The sequence below is a fragment of the Pseudorca crassidens genome, chromosome 1 (genome assembly GCF_039906515.1).
Source record: "Pseudorca crassidens isolate mPseCra1 chromosome 1, mPseCra1.hap1, whole genome shotgun sequence".
In the NCBI taxonomy this organism is placed as follows: Eukaryota; Metazoa; Chordata; class Mammalia; order Artiodactyla; family Delphinidae; genus Pseudorca; species Pseudorca crassidens.
Window position 1 is genome coordinate 61,522,567 of NC_090296.1, and position 24,221 is coordinate 61,546,787.

General features: G+C 37.1%; 1 protein-coding gene across 1 annotated transcript in view; it reads right to left on the minus strand.

Annotated features, from left to right (window-relative positions):
- TTC6 (tetratricopeptide repeat domain 6) overlaps positions 1-24,221 on the minus strand; it is a 196,750-nt gene that overhangs the window by 87,029 nt on the left and 85,500 nt on the right. The window contains exons 6-7 of the mRNA XM_067737263.1: positions 13,946-14,087; positions 166-270 (exon numbers count right to left, since the gene is read on the minus strand). Coding sequence (XP_067593364.1) covers positions 166-270; positions 13,946-14,087 — 247 coding nt within the window. The remainder of the gene's footprint in view (positions 1-165; positions 271-13,945; positions 14,088-24,221) is intronic.

The following is a 24,221-nucleotide window of genomic DNA, read 5'->3' on the forward strand; positions in this document are numbered from 1 at the left end:
TTATTTATTTTATATGTATAATTTCTATAGTGCCATCCAATCATTCAATTATGTCAATCTTTACCGACAATTTACATAACAACTATCCAGTAAAATTTAATGTCATAGTCAATTATACAGTCTAATTATTAAACAACAATAGAGAAAGGTCATTCAGTATTTTACCTCATATTTTGGATATACGGTTTCCTTTATGACAGATACTGGAACAGAGAATTTGGGTGAAGTCAGATTCCAAAACAACTTGGTAAATCCTGGATAAGCAGACACCTTTGAAAATAACATAAAAGGCTATTAGAAACTAACAAATGGTCCCTAGGGTAAATACCCAAGCTCCTATCAAAATTAGTTCTAGCTGCTGAGAAAATGAGGTGATTGGTTCCACAGTGTCTGCAAATCTGGGAAAGACAATTTATCATACCCATCAGATTAGCAAAAATATAGTCAGCAATTTCAAGTGATGCCAAGGATGTGGGAAATTAGTAGAACCACACTAGAGGCAAACTGGCCATTTCTAGTAAAATAGAAAATGTACATGCCGCATAATACAATAATTTCACTTCCAGCTACATATTCTAAGGAAATTCTTCCACATATTCATGAAGAGATATGTACAAGGATGCTGATACAGCATACGAAATAGCAAAAAACAAAGCCCAATTTAAATGTCAATTAATAGAGAAACAGATGAATAAAATGTGGTGAATTCTAATAACTAAACACTGTAAAGCCATTCCAGCACAAAAATTACAAACCATAGATGGATCTTAGAAGCACAGTACTAACAGTAAAATAAGTAACTTTTAGAAAGATACATACAAAATCGTGTCATTTATATAAATGTACCTAGAACACACAGAACTATAGTATTTATTGTTTAGGGTCATAAGTACATCTAATAATGTATAAAATCATGGACTGGAAAAAAAGATAATTGTAACAATAACTGTCCTTGAGTAAAAAGGAAGAGAAATGGAATTACGAAGAAGTACAAGAGGACTTAATTGGTTTTTAAAATGTCTTTTAAAAAATCTGGAACAAGTATAACAAAATATTACTTACAAATTTTTGATAACATGTACCAATGTGTTTGTTAGTTTGGTTTCTGTATTTATTTGTTTCTTTAAACCTTTTCAAATAAAATTTAATCAGGCATAGAAGAATTTTTAGGGAGGTGAAACTATCCTGCATGATACTAGAATTGTGGCTAAATGACATTCAGTTCTCAAAACCACCGAACTTTACAGCACAAAGACTGACACAATGTATGCAAATTTTTAAAAAATCATTTAGGAGGTCAAGAGGAATCCCAGGATAGTAACCTTGGAAATGAGTAGGGTATATAAGACTAAAGGCAAAAGAAACTGTATGTAGCACTACACTTTAGTTGATAAAGTTGTTTCCCACAGGAATATGGGTTAATAATTCTGATACTTCTATACTGGAATTAAACAATTAAGTAAATGGATGGAGGATGGTGGGAGCCAGGTTTGTCACTCACTGTAGGGAGCTTAAAGATAAGTAAGGGAGGAGGTTAGAATGATACATGTGGTCATGAATTAGAGTTGTAGACATCAGTATGAACTCATGCTTAGCTTAAGTTAGACAAAGATGGTTACATATACGACAATCCAAAACCTGTGGGATGTGGCAAAAGCAGTTCTAAGAGAGAAGTTTATTGCTATACAAGCCTACCTCAAGAAACAAGAAAAATCTCAAATAAACAGTCTAATCTTACACCTAAAGGAACTAGAGAAAGAAGAAAAAACAAAACGCAAAGTTAGCAGAAGGAAAGAAAGCATAAAGATCAGAGCAGAAATAAATGAGATAGAAACAAAGAAAACAATAGTAAAGATCAATAAAACTAAAAGCTGGTTCTTTGAGAAGATAATCAAAATTAATAAACCATTAGCCAGACTCATCAAGAAAAAGTGGGAGAGGACTCAAATCAATAAAATTAGAAATGACAAAGGAGAAGTTACAACAGACACCGCAGAAATACAAAGCACCCTAAGAGACTACTACAAGTAACTCTATACCAACAAAATAGACAACCTGGAAGAAATGGACAAATTCTTAGAAAGGTATAACCTTCCAAGACTGAACCAGGAAGAAATAGAAAATATGAACAGACCAATCACAAGTAATGAAAGTAAAACTGTGATTAAAAATCTTCCAACAAACAAAAGTCCAAGACCAGATGGCTTCACAGGTGAATTCTACCAAACATTTAGAGAAGAACTAACACCCATCCTTCTCAAACTCTTCCAAAAAATTGCAGAGGAAGGAACATTCCCAAACTCATTCTATGAGGCCACCATCACCGTGATACCAAAACCAGACAAAGACACTACAAAAATAGAAAATTACAGACCAATATCACTGATGAAAATAGATGCAAAAATCCTCAACAAAATACTAGCAAACAGAATCCAACAACACATTAAAAGGATCTTACACCATGATCAAGTGGGATTTATCCCAGGGATGCAAGGATTCTTCAATATATGCAAATCAATCAATGTGATACACCATATTAACAAACTGAAGAATAAAAATCATATGATCATCTCAATAGATGCAGAAAAAGCTTTTGACAAAATTCAACACCCATTTATGATAAAAACTCTCCAGAAAGTGGGCATAGAGGGAACCTACCTCAACATAATAAAGGCCATATATGAAAAACCCACAGCAAACATCATTCTCGATGGTGAAAAATTGAAAGCATTTCCTCTAAGATCAGGAACAAGACAAGGATGTCCACTCTAACCACTATTATTCAACGTAGTTTTGGAAGTCCTAGCCACGGCAGTCAGAGAAGAAAAAGAAATAAAAGGAATACAAACTGGAAAAGAAGAAGTAAAACTGTCACTGTTTGCAGGTGATATGATACTATACATAGAGAATCCTAAAAATGCCACCAGAAAACTACTAGAGCTAATCAATGAATTTGGTGAAGTTGCAGGATACAAAATTAATGCACAGAAATCTCTTGAATTCCTATACACTAATGATGAAAAATCTGAAAGAGAAATGAAGGAAACACTCCCATTTACCATTGCAACAAAAAGAATAAAATACCTAGGAATAAACCTACCTAGGGAGACAAAAGACCTGCATGCAGAAAACTATAAGACACTGATGAAAGAAATTGAAGATGATACCAACAGATGGAGAGATATACCATGTTCTTGGATTGGAGGAATCAATATTGTGAAAATGACTATACTACCCAAAGCAATCTACAGATTCAATGCAATTCCTATCAAATTACCAATGGCATTTTTTATGGAACTAGAACAAAATAATCTTAAAATTTGTATGGAGACACAAAAGACCCCAAATAGCCAAAGTAGTCTTGAGGGAAAAAAACAGAGCTGGAGGAATCAGACTCCTGGGCTTCAGACTATACTACAAAGCTACAGTAATCAAGACAATATGGTACTGGCACAAAAACAGAAACATAGATCAATGGAACAAGATAGAAAGCCCAGAGATAAATCCATGCACCTATGGTCAACTAGTCTATGACAAAGGAGGCAAGGATATACAATGGAGAAAAGACAGTCTCTTCAATAAGTGGTGCTGGGAAAACTGGACAGCTACATGTAAAAGAATTAAATTAGAACACTCCCTAACACCATACATAAAAATAAACTAAAAATGGATTTGAGACCTAAATGTAAGACCAGAAACTATAAAACTCTTAGAGGAAAACATAGGAAGAACACTCTTTGACATAAATCACAGCAAGATCTTTTTTGATCCACCTCCTACAGTTATGGAAATAAAAACAAAAATAAATGGGACCTAATGAAACTTAAAAGTTTTTGCACAGCAAAGGAAACCATAAACAAGACGAAAAGACAATCCTCAGAATGGGAGAAAATATTTGCAAACGAATCAATGGACAAAGGATTAATCTCCAAAATATATAAACAGCTCATGCAGCTCAATGTTAAAGAAACAAACAACCCAATCCAAAAATGGGCAGAAAACCTAAATAGACATTTCTCCAAAGAGGACATACAGATGGCCAAGAAGCACATAAAAAGCTACTCAACATCACTAATTATTAGAGAAATGCAAATCAAAACTACAATGAGGTATCACCTCACACCAGTTAGAACGGGCTTCATCAGAAAATCTACAAACAACAAATGCTGGAGAGGGTATGGAGAAAAGGGAACCCTCTTGCACTGTTGGTGGGAATGTAAATTGATACAGCCACTATGGAGAACAGTATAGAGGTTCCTTAAAAAGCTAAAAATAGAACTACCATATGACCCAGCAATCCCACTACTGGGCATATACCCAGAGAAAACCATAATTCAAAAAGACACATGCCCCCCAATGTTCACTGCATCACTATTTACAATAGCCAGGTCATGGAAGCAACCTAAATGCCCATCGACAGACAAATGGATAAAGAAGTTGTGGTACGTATATACAATGGAATATTACTCGGCCATAAAAAGGAACGAAATTGAGTCATTTGTTGAGACATGGATGGATCTAGAGACTGTCATACAGAGTGAAGTAAGTCAGAAAGAGAAAAACAAATATCATATATTATCGCATGTATGTGGAACCTAGAAAAATGATACAGATGAACCGGTTTGCAGGGCAGAAGTTGATACACAGATGTAGAGAACAAATGTATGGGCACCAAGGGGGGAAAGTTGTGAGGGGGTGGGGATGGTGGTGTGCTGAACTGGGCGATTGGGATTGACATGTATACACTGATGTGTATAAAACTGATGACTAATAAGAACCTGCTGTATAAAAAAATAAATAAAATTCAAAACTTAAAAAAAAGATGGTTACAGATAGAAATATTATGTATATTTATTATATTTATTATGTGTATTATAAATATGTGTATTTATAGGAAGGAGTTAGTATACAGACATATATTTGTGTGAGGTGAGAAGGCCTAGAAGCAACAAAGCCCCAGCAGCAACAAGCACATCCAATGCTCTGATCTTAGTTTCTAACTACATTCTCCAATAAAGGGAACTGAGGCTCCCTGTAGAAATGGCTGATTCTATGGACTGGGGCAGGAAATACGCAAGATAAACCTGGAGCATCTGTACTACCAGTAATTAAGTGTTAAAAAAAAAAATCCCACAGTGATGGGGTCTGTCAAAGGGACGTAGGAGACAACTGAAGGAGCTCTCAATGACCAAAGCTCAAACAATTTTAGCAAAATAATAACAATAATAAGAAAGTAGTATTGTAATATAACTCAAAGTATAGCATAAACATCCATGGGTCATACTGATATAAGTAAATGACCGAATAAATAAATAAATGGGAAGAACAGACAAACATCCTGTCCAGATGAATTCAAATTAATCTTTGTAGGTACTCTGCTCTGAAAGAGGTGGAGCATAGCTCCACATTCCTTAAGTGTGGGCTGCACATAGTGACTTCTTTCCAGAGTACAGAACGGAAAGGAGGCAAAAAGAGAAAATTGACAATAAAGAAAACCTGGCAGACACTACCTCAGCCAGGTGATTAAAGTTAACATCAACAATGATAAGTTATATTGATAATACGTACTCTCAATATGATATGATGAAAATGGCACCTTACCTCAGTGGTCTTCCTCCCAAAATCACATAACACAATCAAATCAAAAACACATCAGCCAATCCCAATTAGGGACAGTCTACAAGATACCTGACCAGTACTCTCCCAAACTGTCAAGGTCAACAAAAACAAGGGAAGTCTCAGAAACTGTCACAGCCAAGAGAAGCCTAAGGAGGCATAACAACTAAATGTAATGTGGTATCCTGGAGGGGATCCTGGAACAGAAAATGGGCATTACATTAAAACTTAGGAAATCTGAATGAAGTACGGACCTTAGTTAATAATAACGTATAAATAGCAGTTCACTGATTTTAACAAATGTACCATACTGCTCTAAGATGTATTGGTAGTTTCTTAGGGCTACTGTAGCAAATACAATTCGGTGGCTTAAAACAACAGAAATTTATTCTCTCAGAGTTCTGGAAACAAGAAGTCCGTCAAGGTGTCAACAGGGCCATGCTCCCTCTGAATGCTATAGAGAATTCTCCTGTGCCTCTTCCTAGCTTCTAGTGGTTGCCGGCAACCCTTGGCATTCCTTGGCTTGCAGCGGCATCATTCCAATTTGCTTCCATCAGTCCAAGGCGTCTTCCCTGTGTGTCTGTGTGTTCACAGAGCATTCTCTTCTTATAAGGACACCAGTTATATTGGATTTAGGGCTTACCCTTGGGTTTAGGGCTAACCCTAAATCCAAGGTGATCTCATTCCAAGATTCTTAATTACATCTGTAAAGACCCTATTTCCAAATAAGGTCACATTCACAGGTACCATGGGTTAGGACTTGGATATATCTTTTGGGGGCCACTATTAACCCACCATTATCATGTTAATAATAGGGGAAACAGAGTGTGGGAAATCTCCACACTGTCTTTGTAATTTTTCTGGAAGTCTAAGACTATTCTAAAAAATAAAGTTTACTATCAATAAAATAACAATAATAAAACAAACAGTAAAAGAAAAATAATTTTAAAAAATAGCTGGAAGTGAAAAACTTAATCAGGCATTCATGACAAGATTTGAAGAAAATGTGGCAAGATTTTTTAAAATAATAGCTATCTGAATCCACGGTATTATTGGTAATTGTGTTTTCCTTAACTTTCATTGACTTTGAATAATATTTAATTGGACCAAGCACTTTCCCCAACAAGATTTGTCTTTCACCAGAAAAAAATGAGCACAGATGATTTTAAAGCATCAACTTACAAGCATTACTCTAACATTAACTATGAAACCTTAAGAGTGACCATCTCCTGGAGCATGGTTGCTATACAGACTTCTGACAGTAATATCCAAAGACCCAAACACAGTAAATAAAGATTCACAATTATAAGCTGATACTGAGTCTTCAGCACTTTTATTTCTAGTCAACTATTCTTTGATCACATTTCCTCTCTACCAACAGAGTATTTATTTAGAGAAAGGTAGATTTTGCAGTTGCCACGTTAATTTGTCCACCACAGAAATTCAAAATTGTTTCCATCTCACTCATCCTCTATTTGGTGGGCACACTGCATCACTTTATGCTGTACAGACCTAGAGCCAGGAATTCCTTGACAAAAGATGAATAAACTCTTCCAAAATCAGCTGACAATTCTTTTTCCAACGATCACCTAGAAATTAAGATTTCAGATATTCAAATGATATGTCACATACAATATGGTAAATCTTCCCTTGTAGTAGGTAGACTTTCAGCAGCTTAAGCATCCAGAATACAATTATTCCCCTAGAAGAAGGCAGGATACAAGCCTCTAAGTGGGAAGAGAGGAAAATCTATCACTAAACAGCACGATTTTGCTCTCAAGGAAAAACACAGATGCACTTTCAGGAGAGAATGTGTCAAATTAAACTAGAAAAGAAACACTCATCATGGTAAACTGGTTTCCCCAGCAATGCTCAGAACTTTCTAAGAGGAAATGAGGAAAATGGTTAAAAACAGCCGGGTTGGTGGCTGCTAGAACTTGACAGGAGGGTAAAGATTGCACTAACTATAAAGCAAGCTAGGTTAATTTAGTAAAACAGCACCTGCACAGCCCCTAAGGTTACTACATATGTTACAACCCAATACAATAACTCATGTTCATACTGAAGACTCAGTGTCAGAATATTATATTCACTAAGGGAGAGAGACATGCAAATTAGCTTCAGGGGTAAGTTGAGCTTCATATAAATGAAATATAAGGACGAACAACAGTTTCTAAAATGTGGTCTGAGCTCTGGAGAGCCTCAAGACCTTTCAGGGGTCTTTTCAAGACCTTTCCACACTAAAAATACAAAGAGGTCATTTGCCTTTTTCACTGTGTTGAAATTTGCACTTTGTGTTAAAAAAAAAAAAAAAGAGAGTAAAATTGGTGGACCTTAGTGTGAATTAAGGCAGCAGGATCTTAAAAATACCCCTACAAAGCAGGAAAAAAATGTTCATTTTATTAAATCTCAACTTTTAAGTGAGTATCTTTTTAATATTCAGTGTAACAAAATAATAAGTACACATGAAGTTCTTCTGTGGCCATAGTGCAGTAGGATGGTGGTTTTGAGGAAAAACATGTGTGCTATTGTTTGAGTTCTGAACTGAACTAGCTACCATTTTTACTTGAGAGGACAAATATCAAACTACCTTTATTCAGACTTTGGTTTGTGGTAAGCATTTTCTTGAAAATGAGAAAATCAGTCATTTCAAATAAAATAATTGAGACTATTTGTGTCAAGAGAAAAAATTTAAGCTTTTAGCAAAAATTAGAATTTTGGAAAAATTGTGTCCCTCACCATGAGCTTGCCAGGTTCCCAGTGCTAAAAGACTTTTCTGATAATATTAAAATTGAGATATTTTGACATTATATATTAGTGAAATGTGTCAACATTTGAAGATCTACATAACTTGATGAATAGTACTTTCTAAATGACCAATACAAAATGTTACAAAATCATGCATGGGTAAAAGAGCCATTCAAAGTACAAAATGAGGCAATAGATTTTCATGTAATAAGGTATAAAAAAGTCATTGACATGGTTTCAGATTTCAATTGCAACAAACTTTTTTACCTGTACAAATTATCATTTAATACATTTTCTTTTCAGCTAAGTTTAATTTTTTTTTTGGTACTGGTCCAACAACCACAATTCTTGTACTAAACTTTTAACTTTGAGATAATTATAGATTCACAGACAGTTTTAAGAAATAATACAGAGAGACCCTATCTATCCTTTACTCAGTTTACCTCAAAGGTAACATCTTGCAAAACTGTAGTACAGAATAACAAAATATTGACATTCATATAGTTAAGATGCAGAACATTTCCATCACTGTAAGTGATCCCTCATATTGTCCTGTATAGACACACTCCACCCATTCCCACCCACCTTCATTCTGAAACCCTGAAAACCACTAATCTGTTCTCCATTTCTGTAATTTTGTCACTTCATGAATGTTATATAATAAAATCAGCCAGTGTGTAGTGTTTTGGAATTGGTTTTTACCAGCATAATTCTCTGAAGACTTATCCTTATAGAGTTTATGTATTCATTCTGCAACATGCTTAATAGTAGTTGCATGTTTATTTTGGTTTTTTAACTGCCAAACTATTTTTCAGGGTTCTGAGAAAGGAGTTTTGTTAATTAAGCATTCACGTTCCTTAACATTATAGAGCTATTCAAAGTATTTATTTCATATTGAGTGAGTTGTGGTAGTTTGTGTTTTTTGAGGAACTGCTCTGTTTTGTCTAAGTTGTCAAATTTATGTGTGTAGAGTTGTTTATAGTATTCCCTTATTATTATTTTGATGTCTGGAGGGTCTGCAGTGATATCTCCTGTTTCACTTCTAATATTGGTAATTTGTGTATTTTCTGGTTTTTCCGTATCAGTCTTGCTAGAGGTCAATTTTTTCTAAGAACTACCTCTTTGTTTCATGGATTTTCTCTATTGTTTTCATCCTTATTGATTTCTGCTCTTCATTATTCCTTCCCACTGCTTGCTTTGGATTTATTTTGCTCTTCTTTTTCTAGGCTCTTGAGGTGGGACCTTAAATTATTGATTTGAGACTTTCTCTTTTTTACTATAAGCATTTAGTGCTATAATTTTCCCTCTCGGCACTGCATTATCTGTGTTCCACAAATTTTGATGTGTTGTATTTTCATTTTAATTCAGTTCAATTGATTTTCAATGTATTTTTTAAATCCCTTGAGACTCCCTGGATTAACACATGGATTACTTATACCTGTATTGTTTAGATTCCAACAGTTTGGAGATTTTTCTGTTACCTTTCTTATTAATCTCTAGTTTGATTTCATTATGGATTTGTTTTATCTTGGTATATGTCCTGCAGGAATGTGAAAAGAATATGTATTCTGCTCTTGTTGGGTGTAGTGTTCTGTACACTTCAATTAGATCCTGTTGGTTGATGGAGTTATTGATTTTTCTCCATCCTTGCTGATTTTCTAAGCGTTCTACCAACTATTTAGAGAGGGGTGTTGAAGTCTCCAAGTATAATTGTGGAATGGCCTATTTGTCCTTTTAGTTCTACCAGTTTTTGCTTCACATATTTTGCAGCTGTTTTGTGCACACACTCTTTAAGACTACTATGTCTTCCTGGTGGATTGACCTTTTTATCATAATATAATGCCTCTCTCTGTCTCTGATAACTTTCTTTGCTGGGAAGTCTACTTTATCTGATATTAATATAGCCACTCCTGCCTTTCTTTGATTAGTGTTTGCACGACTTATCTTTTTTTACCCTTTTACTTTCAACTTCTCTAAGTCATTATATTTGAAGTCAGTTTCTTGTGGACACTAAATAGTTGGTCATGTCTTTTAACCCACTCTGCAAGCTCTGTAACTTAACTGGTATATTTAGACCATATATATATATTTTTTATATCTTTATTGGAGTATAATTGCTTTACAATGTTGTGTCAGTTTCTGCTGTATAACAAAGTGAATCAGCTATATGTATACATATATCCCCATATCCCCTCCCTCTTGAGCCTCCCTCCCACCTTCCCTATCCCACCCCTCTAGGTGGTCACAAAGCACTGAGTTGATCTCCCTGTGCTATGCTAAGCACTGAGTTGATCTCCCTGTGCTATCTCCCCATGCTATGATCTCCCTAGCTATCTATTTTATATTTGGTAGTGTATATACGTCAATGCTACTCTCTCACTTCATCCCAGCTTCCCCTTCCCCACAACACGGTGTCCTCAAGTCCATTCTATACGTCTGCATCTTTGTTCCTGTCCTACCCCTAGGTTCAGTAACATTTTTTTTTTAGATTCCATATATATGTATTAGTGTACGGTATTTGTTTTTCTCTTTCTGACTTACTTCATTCTGTATGACAGACTCTAGGTCCATCCACCTCACTACAAATAACTCAATTTCATTTCTTTTTATGGCCGAGTAATATTCCATTGTATGTATGTGCCACATCTTCTTTTTCCATTCATCTGTTGATGGACACTTAGCTTGCTTCCATGTCCTGGCTATTGTAAATAGTACTGCAATGAACATTGTGGTACATGTCTCTTTTTGAATTATGGTTTCCTCAGGGTATATGCCCAGTAGTGGAATTGCTGGGTCATATGGTAGTTCTATTTTTAGTTTTTTAAGGAACCTCCATACTGTTCTCCATAGTGGCTGATGTATTTAAGTTAGGGATTTTGTCTGCCATTTCATTTTTGTTTTCTCCTTGTTCTCTCTGGTTTCTTTTCTTTCTCTGTTTTCTATTTCCTGCTTTCCTGTTACATGGACATATTTTAGAATTCCACTTTTATTTATCTATGGTATTTTTGAGTATATATTTCTTTGTATAGCTTTTTAGTTTTGCTCTAGGTATTACATTATATAAACATAATAAACATAACTTATCAAAGTCTACTGATGTCTCCAATTTACCAGTTCAAGTGGTGTGTAGAAACCTTACCTCCCTTTATATCTCTTTACTCTTCTCCATTTATAATACAGTTGTCTTAAACATTTCCTCTATATACATTTAACAGTATAATTTTTTTTCAACTGACAGACATAATTTAGAAAACTCAAAAGGAGAAGGAAACTCTATTGCATTTACCTGTGTTTTTGTTTTACACGTTTTTGTTCCTTTTAGATATTCCGAGATTTTTTCTTTCATCATTTTTTTTTTCCTGTTTAGAGAACATCTTCTAGCCTTTCTTGTAGTGTAAGTCTGCTGGGTGACAAATTCTCTTAGTTTCCTTTCATCTGAAAATGTCTTGATTCCCTTTCATCCCCGAAGGATATCTTCTCTGGATATAGGACTCAGGGCTTACAGTTCTTTCCTTTCAGCATTTGAAAAATGTTCCACCACTTACTTCTGGCCTCCATGGTTTCTGATGAGAAATCCACTGCCATTAAAATTGTTTTTCTCCTGTAGGTAACATATTACTTCTCTCTTGATGCTTTCAAGATTTTTTTCTTTGTTATTAGTTTTCATAAGTTTCACTAATAAGTGACTTGGTACAGATTTCTTTGGATTTTTCTTACTTGGAGTTTGCTCAGCTTCCTGAATATGTAGGTTTAAGTCTTTTGCTAAATTGGGGAAGTTTCCAGTCATTATTTCTTCCTATATGTTTTCAGTCACCCCTCTTCCTCTTCTCCTTCCAGGACTGTGATAACACAAATGTTAGATCTTTTGTTTTACTCCCACAAGTCCCTGAGGGTCTGTTAATTTTTTTTTTCAGTCTGTTTCTCTTTGTTGCTCAAACTGGATAAATTCTATTGTTTTATCTTCAAGTTCACTTCCTGTTTCATCCATGCTACTTTTGAGCCCACCTGCTGAGCATTTTATTTTAGTTACTATATTTTTTCAATTCTAAAATGTCTTCAATTTCTTTACTGTGTATCTTCAATGTCTATACTAAGACCTTCTATTTCTTTTCTGAATCTTTCTATTTTTTTTAAATTTGTTTCAGGTGTGTTCATAATTATCGCTGAAGCATTTTTAGGATGGTAGCTTTAAAATCATTGTCAGATAATTCTAACATCTCTGTTATCTAAGCAATAGCATCTATTGATTATCTTCTTACGTTCAGTTTGAGACTTTCCTGGTTCTTGGTATGATTAGTGATTTTCAGTTGAAATTTGGATATTTGGGGTATTTTGCTCTGAGGCTCTGGATCTTATTTAAACCTTCTGCTTTAACTGACACTCTGCTAGGCTTCCTCTGGTACCACCACAGTGGGGAGGGAGAGGAGTGGCTCATTACTACTAGGTGGGGATGCAAGTCCAGGATCCCCATGTGGTCTCAACTAACACAGTAAGAGGGGAAACCTCATTACCACTTTATTAAGCTGAAAGTTCCAGCCCCAAACAGCCTTCATTGATACCACCCTGGCAGGGGTATTATAGTGCCTTCTTATACTCTGGGCAAGAGCAAAAGTCTAGTTTTCCTTCTAGGCCTTTGCTGGCAGAGGTAAGGAAAGGACCAGGGCCACCATTTTTTCTGTGGTGTTTGGCTAGGGTAGAGTAGTTATTGTTGAAAAGTTTTGTCTTGCTAGGCTGTCCCTTTCCTGGTTCTTTGGCTAGAGGGAGCAGGCTTTTGTTTGGACTTTTTTTTTTTCTTCTGTCTTTACCTAGTTTTCTTTCTAGGTTACCAATTTTTTCAACTCTAAGTCTAGAATATGTGAAGCAAAAAAGAAAACCCAAGGAACTAACTCGCCACTGTGCCATTTCTTGGGTCCCAAAGTTCCTAGTTAGTGCCTTAGTCTCTCCACCTTTTAGATCTGTCCTGTTTGTAACACGCAGGTTTTTACCTGTACTTAGCAGGAGGAATAGGAAAAAGTACTTCTACTGCATCATCCCCAGAAGTGGAAGTCTCACAACTAAGTTTCAAGAAACTACCACTTGTAAAGTTTTGGTATATTATTAAAGGAGAATATCCATAATTATGTTAAAAGTCTATTAAAATAATCTCTTCCTTTCCAACTATATATCTTCATGAAGCCAGAATTTTCCTCATATATTTCAACCAAAACAACCTACCAAAAAATTGAATGCAGAAGCAAACGTAAGAACCCAGCTGCCATCTATTAAGCCAGACATTAAAGAGATTTGCAAAAAAAAATACAATCCTAGTTTTACACTACTTTTCTGTTTTAAAAAATATAACTATTTTTCATAAAAATACATTATGTTAACATATATGACTATTACTGTTATTTTTAATTTTAAAAAATAAACATTTAAGCATTTTCCCAGTTTTAATTTCCAACACTGTAAATGTCGATATAACCCACATAAGTAATTATTGAAGTCCTCAAAAATTTTTAAGAGTATAAAAAGGGTCCTGAAACCAAAAAGTCTGACAGCTTGTAAGATAGAGAAAACTAATATTAAAGGAACTCCTTACTTCCTCTCCCGAGAGTTGTAGGTGTGGTTTCTGAGCACTCCGTCCAGTTCCTGGTGCCAATTCAGGTGGTATCCCTGGTCTTGTTGGAAGGACGGCAACATATTCTTGATTGTCACCCATAACAGGAATTCCTTGCAGTATTCTACAGGGTTTTTAATAACAAAAAAAAATTGTTCTTTAAGCCATTGATAAGTCAAAGGGTGTTTTCTCTCATTTTATATCTCTACCGAAATAAACGTTTGATATTTGTACTAAATAGATATTGTGCAGAAGTCAGATAATCCAAAATAGGAAATAATTCAAGAATAATTGTTGGCTTCTGAATGCATTTTAGTAGTAATCTTTCGGTGGTTTTGTTTTATAATATTGGAATAATAAATTCACTCTATGAAAGCCTCATGATAAGAGAGGTAAAAAGTTCTCTGCCTTCTGATCCCTAACCTGCTCCTCACTCCAAGTCACAGGAAATGGTTTCATTTCTTAGACTGAGGCAAAGCATCAGCCTAAGCAGAACTGCCTTCTCACATTAAGGTTTTTCCTTCCTGATTCATATCTTGCCAAGATGAACAGAAAACTGTTACGGCATTAGGTCTTTATTTCTAGGCTACAAACTACATATACATAAGAATATACACAGGAGGTTTAAAACTTATCAACAGGGGGCTTCCCTGGTGGCGCAGTGGTTGAGAGTCCGCCTGTCAATGCAGGGGACACGGGTTCGTGTCCCAGTCCGGGAAGATCCCACATGCCGCGGGGCGGCTGGGCCCGTAAGCCATGGCCGCTGAGCCTGTGCGTCCGGAGCCTGTACTCCACAACGGGAGAGGCCACAACAGTGAGAGGCCCACGTACCACAAAAAACAAAACAAAACAAAACAAAAAAACTTATCAACAAAAACCTAAATTAAACCAAGAGATGAGGTAAATCAAAATCTGAAGGCAAAATGTGTCATTAATGGCTGACTTACAGACTCCTTGAAAAGACATTAGCTTTTGTATTGCAGCACTTACTGTAAAAGAAATATAAAATGAGTATAAAGTAGACCTACACAGACTATAGCCATATTTCAATTTCGCTTGGAAGTAGAGCCGCTGTTCCCTCTAACTTTTTGTTATACCATTATATGAATAGACAATCAGTTTATGAGCCACCAAATGTGAAGACAAACCACACACATATCAAACTGACTACTTAACGATATGCTGAAATCCTTAGATTCCATCAAACCACCTCTTAAAAATCAGGCCCACCCAAAGCTAGGCTGGAGAAGACAGGGCTTTGCCAAAGTAGGTTCACAGGGAAAAGCTTCCTATCTCATCCAGTCCAATATTTGAATTCAAAGAGAAGATAAAGCTCAACTCCCAGCACAGTGGACATAACAGATTGCCATTCGACATCCAGTCCATCCTCCCTCCAATACACTTTCTCCAACTGCTGAGGATGGGGAGGTGAAGACCCTCCTGCAGCCAGTGTCCTGGATGTGTTTTAGGATCTACTAACCACGTGCACTCACGTACAATTTGGAACGAAGAAGGTTCTGATGTTCCTGCTGGCAAGCAGTCATGGTGACGTTGAGTTCTTCTGTGGCAGGGTTCCAGTTACTTCTTTTGTGGGTAGACTTTTTTGCCAGTGAGCATTCAAACAGACACAGCAAGGCTCCAGAGTCAAAAGCTGTGACACTAGAGGCCACACGATCCCTGAATTTCAGCTAAGGTGGTTTGTTGCCAGTGTTGGCCTCCAGATTTCCCACCTTCCTGACTGTGCCAGAAGGAGCAGCAGCTTTGGCAGCCAGTTAAACGTGCTGTATGAGTCATCTCTGGAAAACCCTCCTGCCTAGAGCCCATTCTTCCAATCTTTCCATTGATTTTAAAAGCATCACATTCCTATTATTATAGATCCCTTTATGCTTAAAATAGCTAAAACTATTTCTGTTTTCTGCAACTGAATCCTGACTGATATATCCAGGAAAAACAAAAGAGCAGGGTATTCTATTGTCTAGAATAATGAGCGAGAGAATACAGATATCAAGATCAAGGAGGAGAGGGGTGACTTAAGAAGCTATCTTGAGGCACTGCTATATTTTTATCTGTTCATAAGCCAGAAACAAAGTAGTCAGAGTCATTCACATATTACTGTCTTTTCACATCCCAAATGTGCATCAAAGAAATAGAAATTCTATTTGGTTGGAAGGAAAGTGAAAGAAGTCACTGGCCATTTTAGAGTGCATAGCTCTGGTAGACATAAACTGGGGGCCTTAGTGGAAAGGCTACCCAAGGTTAGCAACTGTTCCTGTCTGACAAAGATGAATCACTTGCTTTGAAATTTTTGTCCAGATTTTCCCTGCTTCCTTCTTTATTTCCAGAGAAAAGAACCAATCCTTTTTAGAGATCTCCCCTTTGGAGACCACCACCATCTCAGTGGTTCAGAATGAAAATCTCTTCATCTCCAACTTCTCCCTCACCCCCAACAGTAATCACTTGTCCTGATCCTTCTCCCTCCAGTGTTTCTCCATCCTGTTGCATTTCCTCTCAGCTAAGTCCTATGATAACATCTTTGCTGTCCCTCACCTCCAGACTTTCCCACCTCCAATCCATGTTACAGATCCCTGACAGAGTTCTCATCAGCTACCCCCTTCCAAATACTCTAGTGACTACACACACAGGGTAAAACCCAAGCTCCTAAGCCTGGCCATCAGGGTCCTCCACAGTCTGGGAACCATCTACCTTACCAATCCTACTTCCCTCCCCAACACCTGGCCCAACCTATATTCACTGCACAAAAGATGCTCTAGGTGCTGAGATTACTATAGGTGCAATAGGGGAGACAGGCAAACCGAACTACAATGCAGTGTGGCTATGAAAGTGTTGAAAATAAGACTTTCAGACCTCAACTGTTCCACGAAGCCTTTACAAATGTCCCTCTGGCCAGCCAAAATTCATCTTTGCCTCCCTAGTTTCTCTGGTGCATTTGATCTGCAAGTTCATTATAGAATATATTACATTTTATTCTGTATATTTTTCATAGTAGATTACAGGCTGGTTGGGGTGGGAGAGGCGTGATTCTTATTCATTTTCTGTCTCCCTTGAATGTGAATATAGTAGATACCGAATATGTATTGTTTAACACTGTGCTTGAAAAATCCCACAGCCAAAGTTAGCCCAGACCCTGTCCTGAGAAACTAGATTCATGGGTTAGCATGATGTACTGCACTGCTTCTCAAAGTGTGTTTCCTAACCAGCATCATTAGTATCACATAGGAACTTGCTAGAAATAAAAATTCTTGAGCCCCATCACACTTAATGAATCAGAAGCTCTGGGGAGGAACCCAGCCTTCTGTGTTTTAACCAGCCTTACTGTTAATTCTGATGCACAATGAAGTTTGAGAACCACTGATGTGCTGCAATCTTTCCTAAAAGAGCCTGATCATAAGAATATCCTGGGATACTTATCAAATCTATAGCTTCCCAGATATCTCCTCTGGAGATTCTAGTTCAGTTGGTTTGGGATAAAGCCTAAGAACTGATACACTTAAACAACCCAGATGGCCCTTATACTCAGGGGAAGCCTATAAAGCACGGCTATAGTGAGAAGAGCTAGCCTTTGGAATGAGGTTAAAAACCAGGATTTTAGCCTTAGTTTGGCCGCTTGATGTGCTGTGTTGGATAAGTCACTTTTCCTTCTCAAGTCTCAGTTTCCTCGTCTGTGAATAGCAACAGCAACGGGATTTTTCAGGGTCTAACGCTTAGAAATAATATATGTGAAGAGTTTGCACAAATTACAAAAAAAACCAGTAAGTGGTTGATATTACAATCATTATTGTTATTATGACTGAAGAGACTGAATGAAGTTAACAAGCCCATCTCTCTCAGAGTGAGTTAAACCGCCTTCTCAGTCAACACTGGTCTCCCATGGGGTCAGAGATATAAAATGTTCTTCTTATTATAGGTTGTGTCAAAGAAGATTGGAGAACATTTGCTCCAGGCTGTGAGCACTCTTAAAAATCTCCGCCCACATCTTTTATGAGTTACACAAATGTGACTGTGGGCTCCATCCTGTGAGGCGTAGGGAAGGGTTCTCCCTCCTGCAACCCTCTCCCCTCCCTGGTGTGACTCTAACAGAGAAGTTCCCCCACCGCACCTTCCCTATCCCTTCCTTAGAAAATGTACTGTGCTCCTTGGGGTACTAAACCTGAGGGAGCCTTGGCAGGATAAAGCTCACAGTCACTTTTACGCAACTCAGAAAAGATGTGTTCAGGGATATTTTAAGAGTGTTCAGGGATTTCCCTGGTGGTCCAGTGGTTAAAAATCCGTCTTGCAATGCAGGGGATGCTGGTTTGATCCCTGGTCAGGAAACTAAGATCCCACATGCCGTGGGGCAACTAAGCCCCTGCGCACCACAACTAGAGAGCCCGCAGGCTGCAACCAATAAGCCCGCATGCTCTGGAGCCCTCACGCCACAACTAGAGAGAAGCCCACACACCACAACAAAGAGCCGGCGTGCTGCAACGAAAGATCCCGCATGCTGCAGCTAAGACCCAATGCAGCCAATAAATAAATAAATAAATATAAAAAAAATTTTTTAAAGTGTTCATGTAAAAAGCTTTGCCAAAGTAATACTTACATGCAATATTCTATCCCAGCCATCATTTCTTTAAGGGACTCGTAGCAAGCCATTACATTGAGTGCACAATCCACTTATTGGGTCACAATTGACAATTTAGAAAACAGTAACTTAAAAGCATGTTGTTTGAAAAGCAAACTCCTAGGCCTAGAAAAGACTTTAGGAGTTCATCTTCTTGAAGATGCTAATCTACAAATAATTTTTTTTAGTAAAGTCTTTAAAATCTACAGCAGAAGTAATGAATACTTTCAATACTTTAAAAAATTCAGGGAATATAGTCTTAATAAATAATAAATCTAAAGGAGGATAAGAATGCAATTATACAGAATTTTTTTTACAAAATATGAATAGAGAGGGGGTAATTTTATTTTTAATCATTGTAACTTCATTGCTACATGCAAACAGTGACATCTGGTGGAATGACATTGCTTTGCTTAAAAAAATATATTCCAACTTTCAGATATTGGCAGTTATGAAATCAAACAAATTTCCAAATAATTTCTCTTTTTTTTGGTGTTTCCATATAAAACAAAAATATACTAATCTAATATCTTATCAAATACTGGTAGTACATACTAATATAAATTTGTCATCCCAATTTGTATTTTTTAAAGTATGCTTAAGGCTTACTTAGGTATAGGGGCTACTTGTTGAAAATGAATATAAAAATAATCTAATTGAGGTTACCGTTGATTCTAGTCCTAACTCTGCCAAAACTGACATGAGGTGCATAGTTTTGCCTCTGTTTCTTCATAATATGAGATGGTTAGGCTAGGGGAAGGCTAAGATCTCTTACGGCTCTGATATATGTTCTTCTGTCACACGTATCAGCAGCTAGACCTCCAACAGGGATTAAGTCCTATACTCATTGGTATCATTGTCAGGATCATGCAGCAAGGAACAAGGCCAAGTAAGGGGTGGGGGTGTGCTGGGGCTAGGATTAGACCTGACCACTAAGCAACGGCAGACAATGCAGGAAACAGGGAGAGTGGGGGAAAGTCAGTCCCAGATACCCACAGTGGAAGGAAATGTGAAGCAGAAGACAGAACACACTATTCCAAAGACAGAGCTACAGAACACGGGTGGTGGTGCACTGCAAGCAGCATCAGAAAGGGCTAACGTGGGATGATGGCACATTCTAGTGGGGAGCGACCAGTGACGGGGAATACAAATAAAGGCAGTAGTCAGTGAGCGCTTTCAATAATTAAGTAATTGATGTCAGGACAGTCTCCCTCAGTTTGCAAGGCCCCAGCCCTGGCCCAGGACTCAGAAACAGGATTTCAGTTCCTAAGAGGGAACAAACAATACAAGATAAAACCCTCACCCAAATAAGCAGAAACCTTGCTTCCAAAATTGGGTCACAATAGACGAAATACAAAACATCAACGGTGAGTAAAATATGATTCTTCCTAGTTTGTATCAGCATTGGTTCTGAAAACAAGATGAGAATGAGTATTTGGAATGAAACATAAAGAGAAAAAAATAAGAGGCACTTTCACAAGTTCACAAAACAGTGGGATATAATGGAAATCACATTTAGAAACAGAGAGACCTGGGTCTGAATTCCAGCTTTTACCAGCTATATAAATATGAACTAGTCAACCTCTGACCCACATTTTCTTCATTTGGGAAACAGAATGATTTTATCTATTAGATAGAGTTGTTGTTAATACTAGATTATGCAATAAATACACAACAATATATTTTCTATTAGATAATTTTCTGCTTTCCTATTCAAATATTGCTATTTGGGAGGGGAGCCAGATAAAATCTTTCTAATGGAAGCTCATTTTATATAGTTGATTTGTAAACTATAAATAGTAAAGATAATAAGTCAAGATAATTACCCGTATGTCTGGCCTTCAGTTTTAACATAAAAATCCTCAAAGGATTATAACCTGTCAAAACAACATCTTTAATATCATTTTTGTAAAATGTATGTATATGTAATATATGTACATGCACAAGAAAAAAACCTAGAATAATCTTTACCATAGTAATATAAACCTGCATCTCCTGGTTCGCCTACTTAAGATCTAAAAGTAATACTCTAATGCTTCCAAAATGAACAATCAAGAATTGCCAGGTAGGCAAGCCTCACCCCTCGTGGAAGATTTGCTTCTCTCCCTGCTCAGAGGCACACTGGAACAGTGCCTTGCCCCAGGGGCCATCTAAGAGGCCAAAGGCTTACGTGCAGCGAAGTGGCCTTCTGGAGGTGAACCTGGGACCCCAATCTGACATCTGCCAAGGGCGTTTTCCTGGCTTGTTCAGCACTTCAGACAGGTCACTGCAAAAAGAATCCCTGAGAATTGCTGGACAACCTACTTGATCAAATAGCACTTCCAATACTTGCAGTTGCTCATAAGCCATGTGACTGACAGGGTCTTGGTGCTCCGGCCGGGTGTCAGGCCTGAGCCACTGAGGTGGGAGAGCCAACATTGAGGACATTGCTCCACCAGAGACCTCCTGTCTCCATGTAATGTCAAACAGTAAAAGCTCTCCAAGAGTTCTCCATCTCAATACTGAGACCCAGCTCCACTCAATGACCAGCAAGTGACAATGCTGGACACCCCATGCCAAACAACGAGCAAGACAGGAACACAACCCCACCCACTAGCAGAGAGGCTGCCTAAAATCTTAACTTCACAGACACCCCAAAACACACCACTGGATGCAGTCCTGCCCACCAGAAAGACTAGATCCAGCCTCATCCACCAGAACATAGGCACCAGGCCCCTCCACCAGGAGGCCTACTGAACCAACCTTGCCAACTGGGGGCAGACACCAAAAACAACGGGAATTACAAACCTGAAGCCTGTGAACAGGAGACCCCAAACACAGTAAGTTAAGCAAAATAAGAAGACAGAGAAATACACAGCAGATGAGGGAGCAAGGTAAAAACCCACCAGACTAAACAAATGAAGAGGAAACAGGCAGTCTACCTGAAAAAGAATTCAGAGTAATGATAGTAAAGATGATCCAAAATCTTGGAAATAGAATGGAGAAGATACAAGAAATGTTTAACAAGGACCTAGAAGAAATAAAGAGCCAACAAACAATGATGAACAACATGATAAGTGAAATTTAAAATTCTCTAGAAGGAATCAATAGCAGAATAACTGAGGCAGAAGAACAGATAAGTGACCTGGAAGACAAAATAGTGTAAATAACTACCACAGAGCAGAATAAAAAAAAAAGAATGAAAAGAATTGAGGACAGTCTCAGAGACCTCTGGGACAACATTAAACGCACCAACACGTGAATTATAGGGGTCTCAGAAGAAGAAGAGAAAAAGAAAAGGACTGAGAAAATATTTGAAAAGATTATAGTTGAAAACTTCCCTAATACGGGGAAGGAAATAGTCAATCAAGTCCAGGAAGCGCAGACAGTCCCATACAGGATAAATCCAAGGAGAAACACACCAAGACACAGATTAATCAAACTATCAAAAACTAAATACAAAGAAAAAATATTAAAAGCAGCAAGGGAAAAGGAACAAATAACATACAAGAGAAGCCACATTGGGTTAACAGCTGATCTTTCAGCAGAAACTCTGCAAGCCAGAAGGGAGTGGCAGGACATATTTAAAGTGATGAAGGGGAAAAACCTACTACCAAGATTACTCTACCCAGCAAGGATCTGATTTAGCTTCGACAGAGAAATTAAAATCTTTACAGACAAGCAAAGGCTAAGAGAATTCAGCACCACCAAACCAGCTTTACAACAAATTCTAAAGGAACTTCTCTAGGCAGGAAAGCCAAGAGAAGGATAAGACCTAAAAAAACAAACCCAAAACAATTAAGAAAATGGTAATAAGAACATACATATCTATAACTACCTTAAATGTAAATGGATTAAATGCTCCAACCAAAAGACACAGACTGGCTGAATGGATACAAAAACAAGACCTGTATATATGCTGTCTACAAGAGACCCATTTCAGATCTAGGGACACATACAGACTGAAAGTGAGGGGATGGAAAAAGATATTCCATGTAAATGGAAATCAAAAGAAAGGTGGAGTAGCAATTCTCATATCAGATGAAATAGACTTTGAAAAAAAGACTACTACAAGAGACAAAGAAGGACACTACATAATGATCAAGGGATCAATCCAAGAAGAAGATATAATGATTGTAAATATTTATGCACCCAACATAACAGTACCTCAATACATAAGGTAAATGCTAACAGCCATAAAAGGGTAAATCAACAGTAACACAATCATAGTAGGGGACTTTAACACCTCACTTTCACTAATGGACAGATCATCCAAAATGAAAATAAGCTTTAAATGATACGTTAAACCAGATGGACTTAATTGATATTTACAGAACTTTCCATCGAAACACAACAGGATACACTCTTCTCAAGTGCTCATGGAACATTCTCCAGGGTAAATCATATCTTGGGTCACAAATCAAGCCTTGGTAAATTTAAGAAAATTGAAATCGTATCAAGTATCTTTTCTGACCACAATGCTATGAGACTAGATATCAATTACAGGAAAAAATCTGTAAAAAATACAAACACATAGAGGCTAAACAATACACTACTAAACAACCAAAAGATCACTGAAGAAATCAAAGAGGAGGTCAAAAAATACCTAGAAAAAAAATGACAAAGTAAACACGACGACCCAAAACCTACGGGATGCAGCAAAAGCAGTTCCAAGAGGGAAGTTTACAGCAATACAATCTTACCTCAAGAAACCATAAAAATCTCAAATAAACAACATAACCTTACACCTAAAGCAATAAGAGAAAGAAGAGCAAAAAATCCCAAAATTAGCAAAAGGAAAGAAATCATGAAGATCAGATCAAGAATAAATGAAAAAGAAATGACGGAAACGATAGCAAAGATCAATACAACTAAAAGCTGGTTCTTTGAGAATTGAAAAACCATTATCCAGACTCATCACGAAAAGAAGTGAGAAGACTCAAATCAATAGAATTAGAAATGAAAAAGAACAACTGACAATGCAGAAATACAAAGGATCATGAGAGATTACTACAGGCAATTATACGCCAATAAAATGGACAACCTGGAAGAAATAGACAAATTCTTAGAAAAGCACAACATTCTGAGACTAAACCAGGAAGAAATAGAAAATATAAACAGACCAATCACAAGCACTGAAATTAAACTGTGATTAAAAATCCTCCAGCAAACAAAAGCCCAGGACCTGATGGCTTCACAGGCGAATTCTATGAAACATTTAGACAAGAGCTAACACCTATCCCACTAAACTCTTCCAAAACATAGCAGAGGGAGGAACAATCCCAAACTCATTCTACGAGGCCACCATCACCCTGATACCAAAACCAGACAAAGATGTCACAGAGAAAGATAACTACAGGCCAGTATCACAGATGCAAAAATCCTCAACAAAACACTAGCAAACAGAATCCAACAGCACATTAAAAGGATCATACACCATGATCAAGTGGGATTTATCCCAGGAATGCAAGGATTCTTCAGTATACGCAAATCAATCAACGTGATAAACCATATTAACAAATTGAAGGAGAAAAACCATATGATCGTCTCAGTAGATGCAGAAAAAGCTTTCAACAAAATTCAACACCCATTTATGATAAAAGCTCTCCAGAAAGTAGGCATAGAGGGAACTTAACCTCAACAAAAGAAAGGCCATAT